At 44.2% G+C, this 18744-nt stretch overlaps 1 protein-coding gene and 1 long non-coding RNA gene across 3 annotated transcripts in view; one reads left to right on the top strand and one right to left on the bottom strand.

Moving 5' to 3' along the window:
* Positions 1–18382, bottom strand: part of LOC113603944 (uncharacterized) — a 33584-nt gene extending 15202 nt beyond the window's left edge. The window contains exon 1 of the long non-coding RNA XR_003425746.2: positions 18142–18382. This is a non-coding gene — a long non-coding RNA (uncharacterized LOC113603944). The remainder of the gene's footprint in view (positions 1–18141) is intronic.
* FAM177B (family with sequence similarity 177 member B) lies at positions 300–13784 on the top strand. 2 transcript variants are annotated; one of them, XM_053209397.1, is made up of 5 exons: positions 300–596; positions 6748–7102; positions 7382–7448; positions 10183–10280; positions 10584–13784. In XM_053209397.1, the coding sequence occupies exons 2-5, from the start codon at positions 6929–6931 to the stop codon at positions 10764–10766; spliced, it is 522 nt and encodes a 173-aa protein (XP_053065372.1). In that variant the 5' UTR covers positions 300–596; positions 6748–6928; the 3' UTR covers positions 10767–13784. The 2 variants fall into 2 exon arrangements, with proteins under 2 accessions (XP_053065372.1, XP_014917140.1); XM_015061654.3 differs by having other exon boundaries at positions 300–600.
* Positions 18383–18744: the final 362 nt, after the last annotated feature.

The following is an 18744-nucleotide window of genomic DNA, read 5'->3' as shown; positions in this document are numbered from 1 at the left end:
GGGGCACCTGGGTGGCTGTGGGTTAAGCATCAGACTTTGGATTTCAGCTCAGGTCACGATCTCATGATCTGTGGGGTCGACATGTTGCGTTCTTCGAGGACAGCGAGGTGTCTGCTTGGGATTCTCTGTCTCTGTCTCAGCACCCCCCCACCCCCCCGCTGGTGCGTGCACATGTACTCGGTCTCTCTCAGAAATAAATAAACTACAAAACAACAGCAACAACAACGATTAACACCTGATGCCATGTCCCACTCATAGAGATGGTGACTTCAGTGGTCTGGGGTGTGGTCTGCCATTTGAATTTTTTAAAAGACCCTTAGAGGATTCTAATCTGCAGACAAGTTTGGTGCCCACTGGGTTCGTTCACTGCCGGATGTGTAAATATAACTGACCTTCCCACAACTCAAACACGTTCCGCCCTGTAAACAGCACACAGAGAATGCTTCCACGTTGGCATATCCCAGGGCCCTGTCTGGCCTCAGCCTAGCTTCTCTGATTTATCATCTACCGAACAACTTCTGGCACCGAATTTTGTACTACCTTCAAAGCCAGACATAACGAATAAAAGCAATGAAGGAAAAAGCAGAGGAATAAATGTAGGTGAGTTGCTTTCAAAAATGTTTGTATTTCCTTCTGATTACTGTTGTAGGATGTGTTTTATTTCACATAGCAGTGTCTTAAACACCAAATTAAGTTACTTTTTGCTGCTTTTTTGGTATCAGAAACTAAATGGTAACAACTATTTCTTGCTGAGGTTCTTTAGTGATACACTGTCACTAAGTCAGTGGGCAAAACCCTGTGTATTCATTGCTCAAGTCTCCTTAGAGGACCCTATGCTGGGTCCTCTGTCCTCATATCACTTTGCTGACAAATTTAACCCTTGACAGGTCTTTTGCAACCCTAACCTTTGACAACGACATAAACTCAGCGTTGTACCAATAAGATTCGGTGATTTACTCACATCCCCTGAAGGGAATGAAAAATTCTTCTCTATGCTCAAGGCCTTCCAGTTGGACTAAGAATTAGGTTTACATGAGACTGATTAGCAGGAGAAAAAAAAAAGTTTTATTACATGTACACACAGGCCCAATAATGAAATTGAGACCCAAAGAAATGACCAAGGCAGGCAGTTTTTACACCTTTTAGACAGAGAGACAATAAATCCGTGAGGAATTGACAAGACAGAGAAATGTTAACTCATTGGAGTTTCAATTAGTGAGGAATTGTAAACAGACTTTGGGCTGGGATAGCAAATTAGTAAAAAGTAACAAGGATTGTTTGTACAGCCTTCTTGGCTCTAAACGTCTCATCTCTGGTGATAAGGATGTCTCTTTACCTCCTGGTCCAGGGAGGCTACCTTTCTCATAGATTTCCTGCTTTTAGGGGCCCAGGGGAGGGTCTGAGTGTCCTTCTTTGCATAGGCTTGTCTCTACAGTAACTTTTAGGGGCGCCTGGGTGGCTCAGTTGGCTGAGTCCGACTCCTAACTTCGGCTCAGGTCATGATCTCATGGTTCGTGGGTTCAAGCCCCATGTCCAGCACTAGCCGTGCAGAGCCTGCTTGGGATTCTCTCTCTGCCCCTTCCCCACTCGTGCTTTCTCTCTCTCAAAAATAAACAAACTTAAAAAAAAAAAAACACCAAATATTGAAAGTTCATAGCCATTGTGTCTTCAAACATTACCTCCCCTGTCCTTTCCATTCACCTCCTCTGAACTCCCATTCAACACATATTGAACTTTCTCATCCATTCTTCATATCTCAAAGCTTTTCCTTGATGTTAACAGAACATATCTCTTTATGCTGGGTTATGAGAGATTGCTTCATTGTTCAATCTACATCCAACATATCCTGTGTTGACTATACATTTCGTTTCTGGAATTTCTGTTCCGTTTTTTTTTCAAATCACCCTGTTCCTTTGGGATATTATGTCTTGCTTCCTTTATCTCTTTGAATATATTAACCATAATCATTGTAAAGTTCTGTGTTGCTCTATTACTCCCGACTCTTGGGTGACAACTTGGTAACGTCCTCAGGAGGGTTGGTTTCTTCCTGGGATTTGTAAGTTTTTGCCATGGCATCCTCAGCAGGGGGTGTTTTTGGTGCAGGTCCCATGTACCTTATCTTCTTGAAGCTTCCCTCTCAGGTGGCTTTGTGCTTGCTTCCGGCAGCTGTGGGTCCCGAAGCTTCACTGCTGGGCCTCACCCCACCTGAGCACTCTGAATCTGGCCGCACCCAGCATTTGGTACTGACCTGGGGTTCCAGTATTTTTCAGTGACTGTTTCTACCCATGTTGCCAGGAGATGACAAATTGTTTTTCCACTTTGATAAGCCAGTAGGCGTTTTTCCAGTCCATAATTTACAGATTATGATTGTAATTTATTTATCTTAGTTTTACTCAGGTATTTCACTTCGGCTGGCTCCTCATATTCGCAGGGTCTGTGATTTGGGCTCTCCTCTCTGCACCAGTGTTAAACCTTTAGCCCCAAGGTCTGTATCCAGTTCTGAAACCCTCAGGAACCATCCCAGCTTTAGCTCACCCCTAGGATTTTCAGTTTTCCTTCTTTTGCTGATACCTAGGCTTCCTTCCAGTCTCTCTGCCTCTCTTACATCCTCAGTCCAGCTGTTACAGCAAATACTCGGTGCCCAGGAAGAGACCAGCCATGTGCACTCCGGGAATCAGAAAAGGCTGTTCATTGCACACCGGTGCCGGCCCAGCGGAGTCACCGCCAAAGGCTGAGCCCCGAACCTTGACATGGGACTCCTTTCATGGCTGGGATGGTAGGGGATTGAGAGATAAAAGAAACAGGGGAGGGGGCCTTTACCAGTGATGCTACACAGGTAGTTGGTGGAGGAGGCAGACAAGATTACGGAAGACAAAAGTATGCAAGGGGAGTATCCAGCCTTGGGCACGGATACTCGTTTTTGCTAGCTTTTCTTCTCACAGCTTGGTTTAGTATTTTGTTTAATTTTATCCAGCATTTCTGTGAATTTGGAACAGGAAGAGGACTTTCACATCAACTCAGTCTGCCACATTTGCTGACATAATCTTCAAATATATTAAGTACTCATTAAGACAACAGTGTGCTTACCACATTAGAACATGTACACTGTTACGGAAGTGATAGGTACTTAATAATACCTAGCTTTTATTAGACACTTGATATTTGCTAAGAATTGTTCTAACTCCTTGCTGTGTCTTTCCTCGTTTAATTCTCATTTTATAAGGTTGGTACTATATTCAAAGATATGCTCAAACTGTATCATTCTTATTTTAGAGATAAGGAAACCAAGACCCAGAGATAGTAAGTAATGGGATATTAAACCTAGGCAGGCTGGCTCCCAAACTGGTGAGATTTATTGAGATATTAACCAGTGTTAACTGATGGGGGAGCAAGAGGCAGGCTGAGGACAAAATACAGGCTGCCCCCCCCCCCCGCCCCCCGTTGGAATATGTGTGATATTCCTCTGACCTGCCTGGTTACCCAAGAACAAAGGAAAGGGGTTTAATTGCTTGCCATGGTGATGTGGGAAACTAAGGCAAATGAGAAATGAAATTCCCTTACTGCCTACAGCCCATTGATAAATCCTTGAGACCAGCAGAGTGATCTCCCTCTAGGAGCTCAGAGGCCTCAAGGATGACACTTTGCAAACGAGAACCTTGGTTTACACCTCCCCCATAAGTCTACTTCCTTTATGTCAACTGCCCCAAGATATATCCTGGCAATCATGCTCCAAGTTTATGGCCCCTGGTATGTATCTGAAGGGTCTCAGGACTAAAGTTTTATTAAACAGTGATAAATGGTGTTTCCCTAGCAACAGCTAGCCCCTGAAGGTCCTGGAAACCTTGCTTCCAAAATTCCTTAGAGATTTAATCTATCCCTGATCCCCTCCCAACCTGAGGGTATATAATGAGTTACCCGTCATGACCCCAGTGCAGCTCTTCCTGCCCATGGTCCTGTCCCCATACTTTAATAAAATCACCTTTTTGCACCAGAGACGTCTTCAAGAATTATTTCTTGGCCATCGGCTCCAGACCCCACAGACCACCCCATCACCCCAAAAGTTCATCATTAAGTGTAGAATTTGATTTGACAAATGTATAGTTGAGTAACCGCTGCTACAATCATGATATCTGTTAGAACATTTCTATTGCCCGAGAAAGTTCCCTTTTGTCCCTTTGTAGTTCTCTCTCCCCCCATCCACCCCAGCAAACACTCATCTGTTTTCTACAACTATAATTTTGCCTTTTCTAAAATGTTATATAAACGTAATCATTTAATATAGAGTGTCTGGCTTCTTTCACTTAGCGTGATGTTTTGGGGATTCATTCATAGTGTTGCAAATATTAATGTCCAAAGGGGCACTTGGATGGCTCAGTTGGTTAAGCAACTGACTCTTGGTTTCGGCCCAGGTCATGGTCTTGTTGCATCCACACGACTCCTGAAACAGAATGCTACGGGCACCAGTGACAGTCACAACAAAGTTTATTACAATGAGAGGCAAGGCCGACCGATCGGGACCAACACTCTTGACAAGAGTGCAGCCCCGAACAGCCGGGGTACAGAGTTTTTATAACCGATCACATCGTTTTATCATCACCTGGGAACAGAACAAAGAAACAGGTTCCAGATGAGTTAGAAACAATTGCCTAATGAGGTGTTTACTTTAGACTTTCTGCCTCTAAGTTGCAACCAGTGATCTCCTTGACCCTGCCTCTGACGCTCTTTTCTTTGAACTTTTGTTTCCTTAATTGGTGAAGCCTAATTTACAAGGGTATGAGGCCTAGTTTACCAGAGCAAAGCAAGGCTGTTATCTCTTAACCTTCAGTGTCAACACAAAGCTGTTATTTTTCAAGCTAAGCATTAGCCCTACACTACAATTTAACCCTTACAGTCTCATGGTTCGTGGGATGGAATCCTGCATCGAGCCCAGCACTGACAGTGCAGAGCCTGCTTGGGATTCTCAGTCTCCCTCTCTCTCTGCCCCTCCCCTTTTCTCTCTCTCTCTCAAAATAAACAAATAAATAAAAATATAAGTGTCCAATACTTTAATCACTAAATAGTATTTCACTGAACAAATGTATCACATTTGGTTTATTCATTAATGGACATTTTGATTGTTTTCAGTTTGGGGCTCTTACAAATAAAGCTGCTATAAATATCCACATACAAATCTTTAGATGGAAATGTTTTCATTTCTCTTGGGTAAACATCTAGATGTGTGATACTGTGATTTTTAATAACTATATATGTGGTCTTCCCATTTCTAGCCCAGGGCTTCTAAAACCTTCGGAATTTCCTAACTGTTGAGAGGACCAAGTGTCTTTTATCATGTTAATGAGGTGACTTGCAAGAACCAACCCTGTGATTAGGTGATTTCCTTCCCACTTCCTGACATCCCCCAGGGGCTGGAGGTTGAATTCATCACCAGTGCCCAAGGGCTAATGATTTAATCAGCCAGACCTCGGTGAAGAAGCCTCCAAAACAAACAAACAAAACAGGGTGGGAGGAGAGCTCCCAGGCTGGTGGACACGTGGAACTTCAGAGAGCGTGTTGTGCTCGGGGGACACACAGAAGCACTGTGCCCTTTCCCTATACCCTGCCCTGTGCACCTCTTCCATCTGGCTCTTTCTAAGTTATACCCTTTGTTGTTGTTGTTTATTTATTTTTGAGACGGAGAGACCAGGGGAGGGGCAGAGAGAGAGAGAGGGAGACAGAATCTGAAGCAGGTTCCAGGCTCTGAGCTGTCATCACAAAGCCTGAAGCAGGGCTCGAAATCACCAGCCATGAGATCACAACCTGAGCTGAAGTCAGACGCCTAACCGATTCAGCCACCCAGGCGCCCCAAATTCTATCCTTTTATAATAAACTGATAATCTAGTGAGTAAACAGACTTCCCGAGTTGCTCTAGCAAATTAATCTAACTCAAAGTGGGGGTTGTGGGAACCTCTGATTTATAGCCAGTAGGTCAGAAGTACAAATAACAACCTGGGCTTGTGATTGGCCTCTGAAGAAAGGGAAGAGGTGGGTGGGTAGTGTCAGAATCGAGTTGAATTGTAGGACATCCAGCTGGTGTCCTGACAATTTGAGAATTGCTTGTTGGTGGGGGAAATCTCTGCCCACCCCCCAGCTTGGAATTGGGTCCCAGAACAAAACTATATGGTAAGAACCTGTTTAACTTTTAAGAAACTGCCAAACTGTTTTCCAAAGTGGCTGTACCATTTTGCATCCCCACCAGCAACGTGAGAGTTCTAGCTGCTCCATTTATTCCTCAGTCCTTTAAATTTTAGCCTTCTAGTGAGGGTGATATCTCATTATGGTTTCAATTTGCATTTTCCTAATGACTAATGACATTGAGCATCTTTTCCTAAGTTTAGTTGGCACCTGTAAATCTTATTTGATAAAGTATCTCTGTTCAAATCCCTCACCCACATTTCAGTTGAGTTGCTTGTCTTTTACTTATTGAATTGTAATTGCTCTTTACATATTCTGAAAATAAGTCCTTTACCAGGATATACTTGACAAATTTGTTCTTCTCTGTGCAAAGCCTGCACTCTTAATCACTACTTACATTGCCTCTCACTCTTTATTGAAATAATTGGGAAACTTCTACACCTTAGTGGCCTCTCTACTAGTATTTGTTGGTTTTGTAATGAAGAGGTAAGGGAACTGTTTAAATTTTTGTTTGAAGACTCAAAGTTCACATTTTTACTACTAATTACATTTTTTTTTTTTTCCATTTTGGTACAGAACTGAACAGTCCTTCCTTGGATTTGAAGAATTGATGAGATCGCAGCTACGTTTACATCTGAATTCTCTAGCTTTACCATCCATTGAAAATAACTAGACACCTCTCAGCTATATAAACACTGCCCTGGGCAACTGGCCTGAAGGTGCCCTGTTTTAAATTCACTAGTTGTTTTATTTCCTTATGGAAAAAGACAGTTTCCAGAAGTCAGAATTAGAGAAAAGTAGGTCTTCCAAAAGAACTACTCCCAAAAGAATTATCCATTTTGTTGATGGAGACATCATGGAAGAATATAGCACCGAGGAGGAGGAAGAGGAAGAAAAAAAGGAACAGAAAACAAATTCAACACATGATCCTGTAAGCTTAGAGTGTCAATATTAGTAACATGGGGGCTTAATGAATAAGAGATTAAGCCAAACAAGGTTTGTAGAAAATACAGTTTTAAGCTAACTCCTTGTTTCCCTTGTCTTACTTCCTGGAGTTTATAGTCAACTCATAGTTTTGATAACTTTACATTTCTCATGTGTGAGAAAGAAAATGTAATATGCTATAAAGCATTTTGAAATCTCTACATGAAACACCTGTATCACTACTCTTGTTACAATTACTCTAACTTGATTTCTTTCTTTTTTTCAGTCTAAACTCTCATGGCAGTCGTACCTATGGTTTTGGGCAGGGCAAATAGCAAGCACCTCATTTTCTAGTAAGTACTGCCAAGGTTATTTATTTATTTATTTATTTAGTCCTAAATACAAGATGTAGACTTATAGGCCCTCAGTGTTCGTTGGGCCTTCCAGTAGTTTAATCCACTCCCTGGCATCCAGAATAAGGGACAACCTAGTCCTTTCTTGATCTATGCTTGAACATTCCCAAAGGTGTAGAACCTCACATCTTCAGGCAGACCCTTCCATCTCTTTCCAACTCTTTTTAGTAAATTCTACCTTATATTTTGTCTTCTTTTAAAGTTATTTCCATTGATCTTAGTTGTCTTTCTTAAGGTCATATAAAACAAGTCTAGATTCCTCTTTCATAGGACAGAGCTTCAAATATTCGAAGACAATAGCCTCCCCCATTCCTAAGGTGACTCTTCACCTGAATAAACTTCCAAGGTTTTTTTAAAACTATTTTTATATGACACAGTTCCAAGTTCCTTCATCATAATGACTCTGTTATGAACAAGGACTTTATGGACCCTTCTCAGGGACAAAGTGAATGGCCTAAGCAGCTATTTATAACAGATGAAACACTGAATCTTATTTTGCTCGACTTTCACCAATTTTCTTTAAAACACAATTGGCAACATCTAATTACTCATTTCCTTCTAAATTTTTTTAAATGTTTTATTTATTCTTAAGAGAGAGAGAGAGAGAGAGAGAGAGCGAGCGAGCATGAGTGGGTGAGGGGCAGAACAAGAGAGGGACACAGAATCTGAAACAGGCTCCAGGCTCTGAGCTGTCAGCAGAGTGTGACACGGGGCTCGAACCCACAAGCTGTGAGATCATGACCTGAGCTGAAGTCAGACGCCCAACTGACTGAGCCACCCAGGCGCCCCTTCTCATTTCCTTCTAATTTGCGTATTCTTTTTTTTTTATTTTTTATTTTTAACGTTTATTTTTTTGAGACAGAGAGAGACAGAGCATGAACAGGGGAGGGGCAGAGAGAGAGGGAGACACAGAATCGGAAGCAGGCTCCAGGCTCTGAGCCATCAGCCCAGAGCCCGACGCGGGGCTCGAACTCACGGACCGCGAGATCGTGACCTGAGCTGAAGTCAGATGCTTAACCGACTGAGCCACCCAGGCGCCCCTCTAATTTGCGTATTCTTGTATGTACAGCAGGAAGGAAACAACTTTAAAAAAATACAAAAATTAAAATTCAAGAAAATACGAAGTATAGCCATAGCTCTGAGGAATTGATCTTCATTCATTCATTAAGTAAACATTTATTGAGTGCCAGTGTGTGTTTGGCACTGTGTGGGTCCCTGGGACACAAAGACAAATGACAGGCTTTGCTTTCAAGGGACTCCATATTCAATAGATATTATAGGCTAGTAAACATGCCTTTAATTACAATTTGTTGTCACAACCGCCGGGCTAGAAGGAGCATAGGGACCACCGATGAAAAGACTTCGTAATGAGTAATGCGGATATATGACTTGAGAGTGCTATGAAAGTATGGCTAAGGTCAGCTTAGGGACCACAACAGTCACTGGGGGTAGGGGAGGGGAGGGAAGTCTTTAAACTACAGTAAAAAGTAATGATGGGGTGATTTAGTCAGATGGTATGAGCCTCAGAGGAGCAAGTGCTTTTATATCAGGATACAGGGTTAGGGATTTGTAAGTTCCTTTGGGAACCCAGGTGAGATACCAATTTTACCTCGACCATAGTACACTGGCAGAAAAAAATGCTGTCTTCTAGAGAGCTCTATGTGTTTAGTTGGGACAAGATTGTTTAAAGAGGTGAAATATTTTGGAGGGAGAACACCCTAGGAGATTAGGTCAGGTAAAAGAAGCAAAACTCAATACAGCCTTATGAGAATGTAAAGGAGAACAGGGACTGTAGTGATTTCCATGTTGGGCTGTGACTTAGGATGGTAGGGACAGGACATGTGGGGAATCACACTGCCTTCAAGGTTCCAAGCAGGACTGTAGCGTTGAAGTGCATCTGCTTGGGGCTTCCAGGTTGTTGGGGAGGCATACAAATGCTAGCAGTCAGCACCCTGGTCTCTACACAGGAACTCTGGATAGAGCTGACACCCACATGAAACCGTAACTAGTGTTTTCAAGGTAAAATTCTAGTAGGTCATAAGCAGGAACGCCTCCTAAGATTTATTCTAATACTTTAGAAACTCCTCTTATATACATGTACCAGGCACTGTGGCAAATAAACAGATTAAGGAGCTAGAGTATTTTTGAAAAGATAAAACACATTTTAAAAAATGGAGAGCACCATTTTGATGTACTATATGAGCAACATCCCAAGAAGAGGAAAAGCCTTAGGGATCAGAAAGTGGGGTCGTGGGGGGTGGGGTGTCAGAAATCCTATAATTCTAAAGGAAAACATTTCTAGGTGTCTAGGAGACCCCGTCAGGAAACCACTGTTAATGCTAAACCTTGACCCCCAACTTTCACAACCAAAGCATCTATTCTGATTGCTTAGGACCAACGCTGTACCTGGAAGTAGGTATTTTGAAAATCTCTCCTGACATACCCATCTGGAAAGGATTGTTTAGATGTAATCCCACGGGGAGACAGAAGATTTAACAATTCCTTGTGAGTCCTGGAACTTTCTGAGAGTCCAGAGCAATTGAAATCTTTTGTCAGCCTTAAAGTTAAGTGTGGTAATGGATCACCGGCAGGCAAGTTTAAACTCTTCACTTCAAATGACTGTTAAGTTTTAGTCATCAGTTCAGCTTACCAAGGTGCCTGTTCTTTCTTTCAGCATGTGAATTTCTTGGTGGAAGATTTGCTACCTTCTTTGGTCTTACTCAACCCAAATATCAGTACGTGTTAAATGAGTACTACAGGACACAAAATAAGGTATGTGACATCCTGATGGAAGACACCAAGAGCCCTGACGTGGGAAGGTTGGTTGCTTGCACTTCAGCTCCGTAGGAGGCATTTTCCCACCTGGTAGCCATGCACAATTTCACTCCATGATGCTTCCTGTTTGCCTTTCTTGTGTGAAGCTAGAGTGTCATGAGATGGGTCGCAGAAGTTGGTTGAACGTGAAGCCTGACATTGCTTAAAGAAAGAAGGTTCTTTCAGGGGTGTTCTGTAAGAGGGGGAGTTCAAAGGTATTTGGTTTACAGGTAAAGTTTTCCTTCTTTCTCTCCATACCAGGAAAGTGACAAGGAAAGTGAAGGGAATGCGCCAAAGGCCCGGCCAACCAAGGTTCCTAATGAAAAGTGTCATCTGGAGGCTGGGGGCCAAGAGTATGGAACCAGACAACAGGACACTGTGAAGGGTGTTCCTCGGCAGAGCGCCTCACCCAGGGAGGGCCTGGCACCTGATTTCAGCTCATAATGGGCAGCAGGACTGTGGTTCCTCTGGATGTCTGTTCCACCACCACTGACGACCATGGCAACAGCCATAGGTAGTGCTTCTGAGCCAGTCCTGATTTTCATCTCCTTGTGATTTATTCTCTAGCATCCAGTGATTGCAAAGCAGTGATGAGAATAATTATGGATGCTTTCTCAATTTTATAAGCCTCCAACTCAACTCCCCCCCAAACCCCCCTTCCCTGGTTGTGATCTATTAGTACTGACATTTGCACAGAAGTGTAAATGACTTAAGGAATTGGATCTGGCAGTTTGGGGCTGAAACTTCATCATGGGGCTAGGGTGCAGAAAAGAATCTCTGTTCCTCAGAAGAAACCTTGGGCATTATGAAGTCTAAATAAGTCCCCTTTCAAGGTTTGGTGTAATGTGGGTGCTTCCCAGTAACCACCCTGGCTTAGTTGGGGCTTGCTTTACAATAAGCAAACACTGCTAGCAATTCTGGGTTTCAATACATCAAAGTCTTTGAGAATTGGGTACATTTCCCTCCACATAGTTAAACAATAACAACAACAACAACAACAACAACAACAACAACAACAACAACCTAAACTCTGGAAAAAGTATTTGGAAAAATGGATGAGTTTGTTTATTTGCCAGCAAAATTCAAAAACCTGGAAAGATCAGGGGCGCCTGGGTGGCTCAGTCGGTTAAGCGTCCGACTTTGGCTCAGGTCATGATCTCACAGTTCGTGAGTTCAAGCCCCGCATTGGGCTCTGTGCTGATAGCTCAGAGCCTGGAGCCTGCTTCCGATTCTGTGTCTCCCTCTCTCTCTGCCCCTCCCCTGCTCATGCTCTCTGTCTCAAAAATAAATAAACATTAAAAAAAAATAAAAATAAATAAAATAAATAAAATAAAAACCTGGAAAGATCAAACATGGAAATCATAGCTAGCTATCACTGGTTGTGCTACCCAGGGGTAGCTGTGAGGTGACAGAAAACACAGCACTTGCAGTAATAAGACCTGAGGTCAAGTCTTAATTCTCCCATTTACTAGTTGTGTGATTTTAGGTGTCCAGATTTCTGAGCCCTAGTCCCTTTCTTTGTAAAATAGGCGTGGCATATATTTATTCCTCAAGGGTTGTTGTTAAACAAAATGAGATAATAAATGTGGAAACACTTTTAAAACTGACAACTCGACGTTAATGCTTAATTAATGGCTGTTATAGATGGTTACACTGAAAGTCCCCAAAGAGCCATGACTTCTGGAATTCACACCCTGGTACAGTCCCATCTACATTGACTCTGGGCTTGGCCATGTGACTTGTTTCAGCCAATGAGATAGTAGCAAATGTGATGAAAGCAGAGGCCTGATAAGCACTTGCAAATGGGAACATGTGGTCTTAGAAACTCTACATTGTAAAGAGGCTTGGACTAGACTTCTGAATAGTGAGAGGCCGTACGGAAAGAGGTTCCCCAGGATGAACGTCTGTCTCGCACATTCCAGTCCCGGCCACGCTCCTCACCAAATGCAGCCGCATAAGTGACCTTCTGTTATCCCATGTGAAGTAGATGAACCCTGCAGCTAAGCCCTGTCAACCCACAGAATCATGAGAAGTAAGAAATCATTACTGTTTTAAGTTTTGGAGTGGCTTGTTATGCAGTCCTATGTAACTGAAATAAAAGCTCTAAGACAAGGGGAAGTTGGAGTTGATTTGACATGAAATCAAGAGAAGGCCTGGAGAATAAGGTGTAAGGTGTAGTCCGTTGAATATATGATAAGACAAGTTTTGCTGCATAATCAGACAACTCTAAAATCTCAGTGGCCTGAAACAACACAAGTTTATTTCATTCTCATAAGAAGTCCCCTGTCAGTTGAGGTGGCTTCCCAGAGTGTCCTCCGTGTGTTGGCTAAGTGGTGGATGCATCTTTGATCTTCTGGATCCTCCACACTGTGATGCTTTCAGGGCTGCTGAAGCAGAAATGGAGTGGATAGGGAAGCTCTGGCAACCAATCTCTCCACTAAGAATGAATCATGTCACTTCTAATTATGTTTCTTCCACCAAAGCAAGTCACATGGCCACAATTAACACTAAGGAGTGTGAGCCTCCTAAGTGAGCTGAGAAGGGGAAACTCTTCCTAATAGTGGCAGTGTGGGATAAATGATAGGTTCAAGAGTCAATATGATGTTGATTAAATCTCAGCTCTGCTGCCTCTTTGTAACCCAATGGCCCTGTGCAAGTTATTCAGTTTCCCGATGTCCCTGTGGGTAAAACAGATTTGATACAGGAAGCAAATTCAATGTGAACTAGCTCATGCAACAAAAAAACATTTTTTGGAAGGATATTAAGGTATTTCATGGACCCCAACGGCACATAAATTTCAGTAGGTCTAGAACAAATCTGGTAAACACATACATAAGTACTACTCTCTCCATTTCTCATCTTTCCTACACATGAGAAAGATCACTCCATAGCTCTTTTATTTTGTAATCTTTACTTTTATTGAGATATAATTGACCTATAATGTTATTAGTTGCAGGTGTACAACCTAATGATTAATTTGGTATATATTGTGCAATCATCACCACAGTCTAGTCAATATCCACGACACAGTTACCGATTTTTTTTCTTGTAATGAGAACTTTCAAGATCTACTCCCTCAGCAACTTTCAAATATACAATGTTATTAATTAAAGTCATCATGCCTTATTTATTTTATAATTGGAAGTTTGTACCTGTTGACCACCTTCACTCTTTTCACCCACCCAACATCCCTCACCTCTGGCAACCACCAGAGGTGGTTCACTGTACTAGGAGTTTGGATTTTTATTGCTGTTTGTTTTTGTTGGTTGGTTGATTTGTTTTCAGATTGCACATATAAGTGAGATCCTGCAGTGTTTGTCTTTCTTTGTCTGACTTATTTCATAAGTCAGAATAGCTGATGTAATATGATTTAGCATAATAATGTCCTCCAGGTCCATCCATGTTGTTGCAAACAGAAAGATTTCCTTCTTTTCGTGGCTACATAGTATTTCACTGTGTGTGTGTGTGCGCTCGTGCGCGCACACACATGCATGGACAACACATTTTCTTTAAACATTCATGCACTGATAGTTGCTTAGGTTCCTTCCTTGTTTTGGTAAATGCAAACACTGTTGCAATAAACATGGTGCATTTATATTTTTGAGTTAGTGTTTTCATTTTTTTTTTGAAAAAATGCTCAGAAATGGAATCGCTGGATCACATGGTAGTTCTACTTTTAATTTTTTGAGGAACCTCCATACTGTTTTCCGTAGTAGCTGCACCAATATACATTGCCACCAAGAATGCATACATGTTTCCTTTTCTCCACATCCTCACCCACACTTGCTTTTTCTTGTCTGCTTGATGATAGCCACTCTAACAGATGTGAAGGAATACCTCCTTGGGGTTGTGATTCACATTTTCCTGATGACTAGGGATGTTGAGCACCTTTTCATATATCTGCTGGTCATCTGTATGTCTTCTTTGGAAAAATGTCTATACACAAGATGTTCTTCCCATTTTTTTAATCGGATTAAAAAATTGTTTTTAGGGGCACCTGGGTGGCTTGGTCGGTTAAGCGTCCAACTTCGGCTCAGGTCATGATCTCACGGTCCGTGAGTTCGAGTCCCACGTCGGGCTCTGTGCTGACAGCTCAGAGTCTGGAGCCTGTTTCGGATTCTGTGTCTCCCTCTCTCTCTGCTCCTCCCCTGTTCATGCTCTGTCTCTCTCTGTCTCAAAAATAAATAAACGTTAAAAAAAATTTTTTTTAATTGTTTTTAGTTTTTATCTTTTGCTATTGAGTTGTATGAGTTCTTTATGTATTTTGGGCATTAGCCCTTTATCAGATTTATGATTTGCAAATATTTTCTCCCTTTCACTAGGTTGTCTTTTCATTCTGTTGATGGTTTCCTTTGCTGTGCAGAAGCTTTTTAATTTGATGTAGTCCCACTTGTTTATTTTTGCTTTTGTTGTTTTGCTTTTGGTGTCAAATCCGTAACATTTTATAACTCACGTGTTCAAGTGACTGCCCCTCGGTCCCAATTCCAAACACACAGGACATAGAATCTGATTAGCCCTTTTTCGCTGAGCTGACCATCCCTTCCTCCAATCAGTTGTGACCAGGGAAGTGGAGTCATGTAGCAGCGACATGAATACAGGACCTATTTCTGGGTGATCATGGATCTCAGAAGAGGATTAAAGTAAACAAGGTAGATGCACCCCATGTCTGTTCTAAGGATAAAATGTGAAAATTGAGGAAATGCACATGGCTCTAATTACATACTTAAGTCATAATACCAATTATAACTATTAATATTGATGGAATTGTGGGGTGGAGTCTGAGTGGTTTATCCTCACCAAGGACTGAGTCTAGTGTTTCATCTGATAGGCCCTGTTAGTTCAAATTCAAGATAAAGGAAATCTGAGGTTATGATGTGGCAGGGAAAGTGGCGAAGCCTACCTACCAGTGAAGCATTGGTCATTTGTGTCTCAGGTGTCAGATCACAGTAAAACCTTGTCTCTGCTTTATTTGCTACGTTGCTTCAAAATAGACCCCATGATGTACTCTTTTTTACTTTTCTCATACGTAGCCTGGAAGATATCCACCCAGTGCTGATTCTAGAGAACTAGGCAAACCAAAGTGTGATGTTTGCAGGAGTGAATTTTAGACAGCAAATATTATACTCTCAATCTACTTTTCTTTTCCTCTGAAAGAATGGAGGTTGCTTTCCCTTATGGTCAGTGATCGCAAACCAATCAAATCTTGAGCTAAATATATTAAGGAAAACATGGAAACCAGCTTCCAGAGCTCCAGGCGGTGGCTGCAAGATAAGTTCACATTTCCCTTAATATCAATTCATCCTTTTAATATTGATTGGGCACTTTCTATGTACCAGTTACTGTTTTAGGTGCTATCAACCAAAGAGACAAAAATCTCTGTCCTCCTCTTGGCCTTAAGTTCCAGACAGCTAAATTATCAGGACATCCAGGCTTTGCGCGGCCAGTCTCTCAAATGGTCCCAATAATCTTTGCCTCCTAGTACTCTTGTCCCATGCAGCCCTTCCCAAATTGAACCAGGGTTGTCTATGTGACCGATAGAATTTGTCAGAAGTGATGGTGTGACACTTCTGAGAAAATTATAAGAGAGACTATGGCTTCTGCTTTGGTCTCTTTCTTAAATCACTTATGCTAGGGAGAGCTAGCGGCTATGTTGTGAATGCAGACGTGCAGTCTACGGAAAAGTCCATTTTGTAAAGAACTATGGTGTCCAGCAAATAGCCAATGAGGAACAGAGGAATTCTCACAGGCCTAGTTTCTCCCAAAAGCCAATCCTAGTGCCCCCATTCCTCTGAACTAGGTCCTGGTGGCTACCAGGCCACAGACTGTCTGGGGACCCCCTTGCTCAGAGAGCTGCCAGGATCCACATGCACAGCTCCCTCTCCTGACCCACGACCCCAGGAGCAGAGGCCTCTTGGGCAACCAGGGCTCCCAGCTGTCTCTGACAGGAGGTAACCCCAGCCAGCCCTGCCTGGCCTGCCCCTGGCAAGTTCCCACCCAAGATCTGCCTTCAGGGGCAATGGCCACATTGGTTAGGTTAAGGCTTGGATTATTCAGGTGCCTTAGGTCCCCCAAGAGCCGAGCCATTGATCCTGTTGCTTAGGATAACCGCTGGACTGTTCCAGATCTCTGGCCACCATGTACCACATAGCATACACAGACACAGCACACACCCTTTCATCAGGCCTTGGGCAGCGAGGCCCTCCAAGCCTCTGGTGCCATGGCTGGTCTAACCACCTGGATGTTCTCCTGGGATGCCACCACAACATGATATAGTCCTGAGGCTGCAAAGGTAGTGAAAGTCAATTCCCTTTTAAAAGTGCTGCTATGGGGCGCCTGGGTGGCTCAATCGGTTAAGCGTCTGACTTCAGCTCAGGTCATGATCTCGCAGTCCGTGAGTTCGAGCCCCACGTCAGGCTCTGGGCTGATGGCTCAGAATCTGGAGTCTGCTTCCGATTCTGTGTCTCCCTCTCTCTCTGCCCCTCCCCTGTTCATGCTCTGTCTCTCTCTGTCTCAAAAATAAATAAACGTTAAAAAAAAAAATTAAAAAAAAATAATTAAAAAAAAATAAAAGTGCTGCTAACAGGTGCCTAAAGTTATCAACAAACAAGGGCTCCCATGTGTCTCATTCTTGGACAGCTCAGTCCCTCCAAACAAGGCTTTAGAGCAATCTCCCCATCTGGCTTCAGAGGGAACAGGAGCCTTTGTGTAGTGAGAGCTTAGACACTGGCAGATCCATGCTTTCTCCCAAGAGCCCACGGCTGTGACTCTGCCCTTTCTGAGCCGGGTCCTGGCCCAGTAGCAGGTCACAGGATGGCCCTTGTTACCCCTTGCTCCAGAGCTGTGCAGGAATACCAAACACAAATCTCTCCTGAATCAAGCCCCCCAGGAGCAGGGGCCTCTCCAGCAACCAGTGCTCCCTGGTGTCTCCTATCAGACGACACCAGTCAGCTTGCCCCACCCTGGCAAGGCAGTCCGGTGTCCTCCAGGTTTGCTGTCAGGGGAAATAGGCATATTGTGTAGGAGGAGGCTTGGAATTAGGCAGACGCCAGGCACCCCCAAATAGCCTGCTCCTTGACCTGACTAATCCCTACATCGGCTCTGTTCCAAGTCCCCGCTACCATGACCTTTGTGGCCTGCGCACGCGCAGTCAGCACCGTATCGGTCCACCTTGGGCTGCATGGGGCTCTCCCGGCCCCAGCGGCTCCGAGAGGAACTCCAACCACCAGAATGACCCAAGCTTCAGGCCCACCTGAAGGCTGGAGGGAGCCCAAGACCAGAAAATATTTCTGAGGTGGCAGATTTAATCTGGCGACAGTCGGCCCAGATTTGGACCGGCTGCCCACTGGTTCCCAGGGTTCTCCAGCAATCAGGGCTCTGGGGGGCCTAAGTGGAGGGTATCCCGATCATGCGCCTCACCTGGCAGGGCCATCCAGATCCCTCCCAGCTCTTCCCTCCGGCGGGAATATGCACATTTGTGTAGGTGAACCCTTGGAATCGGGCAGATGCCTTGGACCCCCAACAGCTTGGTCCCGTGACGCTGCTGGCCCAGACACTTGTCCTGTGCCGGGTCGCCCACTACCCTGATTCCCGGCTCGCGCATGCACACTACGCAGCCCCCATCGGCTCATGGCGGCCACCCGGGCCCTCTAGGCCTGTGGAGCTCCACTTGCTCCCGAAGCACCCACATGGACGCAGGGCGGAGGAAGCACCCCCCTCCTCCACCCCCTCAAAGAGTCTTTAAACTAGCTTTAAACTAGCTTTAAACTAGCGACAGTTGGTGCCCTTTTGGACTGGCTGCCTGTTGGGGTCCTGCACTTACCAGTAATCCAGGCTCCCGGGGGCCCTCAGTGAAGATACCGAGCAGTCCACCAGGCCCCGACCCGGCAGGTCGGTCCCGACTCCCCCAGCTTTCCCTTCAGGGGGACTATGTACCCTTGTGTAGGTCAGGGCTTGGAATTAGGCAGAGGCTTTGTGGCCGCCACAGCCGGCTCCTGCAACCCCTCTCCTCCAGGCACTTGCTCCTGCCAGGTTTCCGGCGGGCCTCCCTGAGGGCGCGGCTGGCGCAGGCGCAGTACTGGCCCCACCCTTCCGGGGAGGGGCTGGCGGGCCCTCCTTGCTGTGGAGCTCGGGCTGGTCCGCGACCACTGCACAGCTTCCTGGTTGGAGAGATCCCACTTCGGAAAAGCGTTTCTTTTTCTTTCTTTCCTTTTCGTTCTTGCTTTCCCTCTTTTTTTTTTTTTAATATTTATTGAGAGAGAGAGACCATGGGGGAGGGGCAGAAAGAGAGGGAGAGAATTCCAAGCAGGCTCTGTGCTGTCAAGGGCAGAGCCACGGGGGGATTGAACTCACCAACTGTGAGATCATGACCTCAGCCGAAATCAAAGTCAGATACCTGACCAACGGAGCCACCTAGGTGCCCCTA

The sequence above is a fragment of the Acinonyx jubatus genome, chromosome E4, assembly GCF_027475565.1.
Source record: "Acinonyx jubatus isolate Ajub_Pintada_27869175 chromosome E4, VMU_Ajub_asm_v1.0, whole genome shotgun sequence".
NCBI classification, from domain to species: Eukaryota; Metazoa; Chordata; class Mammalia; order Carnivora; family Felidae; genus Acinonyx; species Acinonyx jubatus.
Note: the sequence above shows the minus strand (reverse complement) of the source record. Positions and strands in the feature narration are given on the sequence as shown.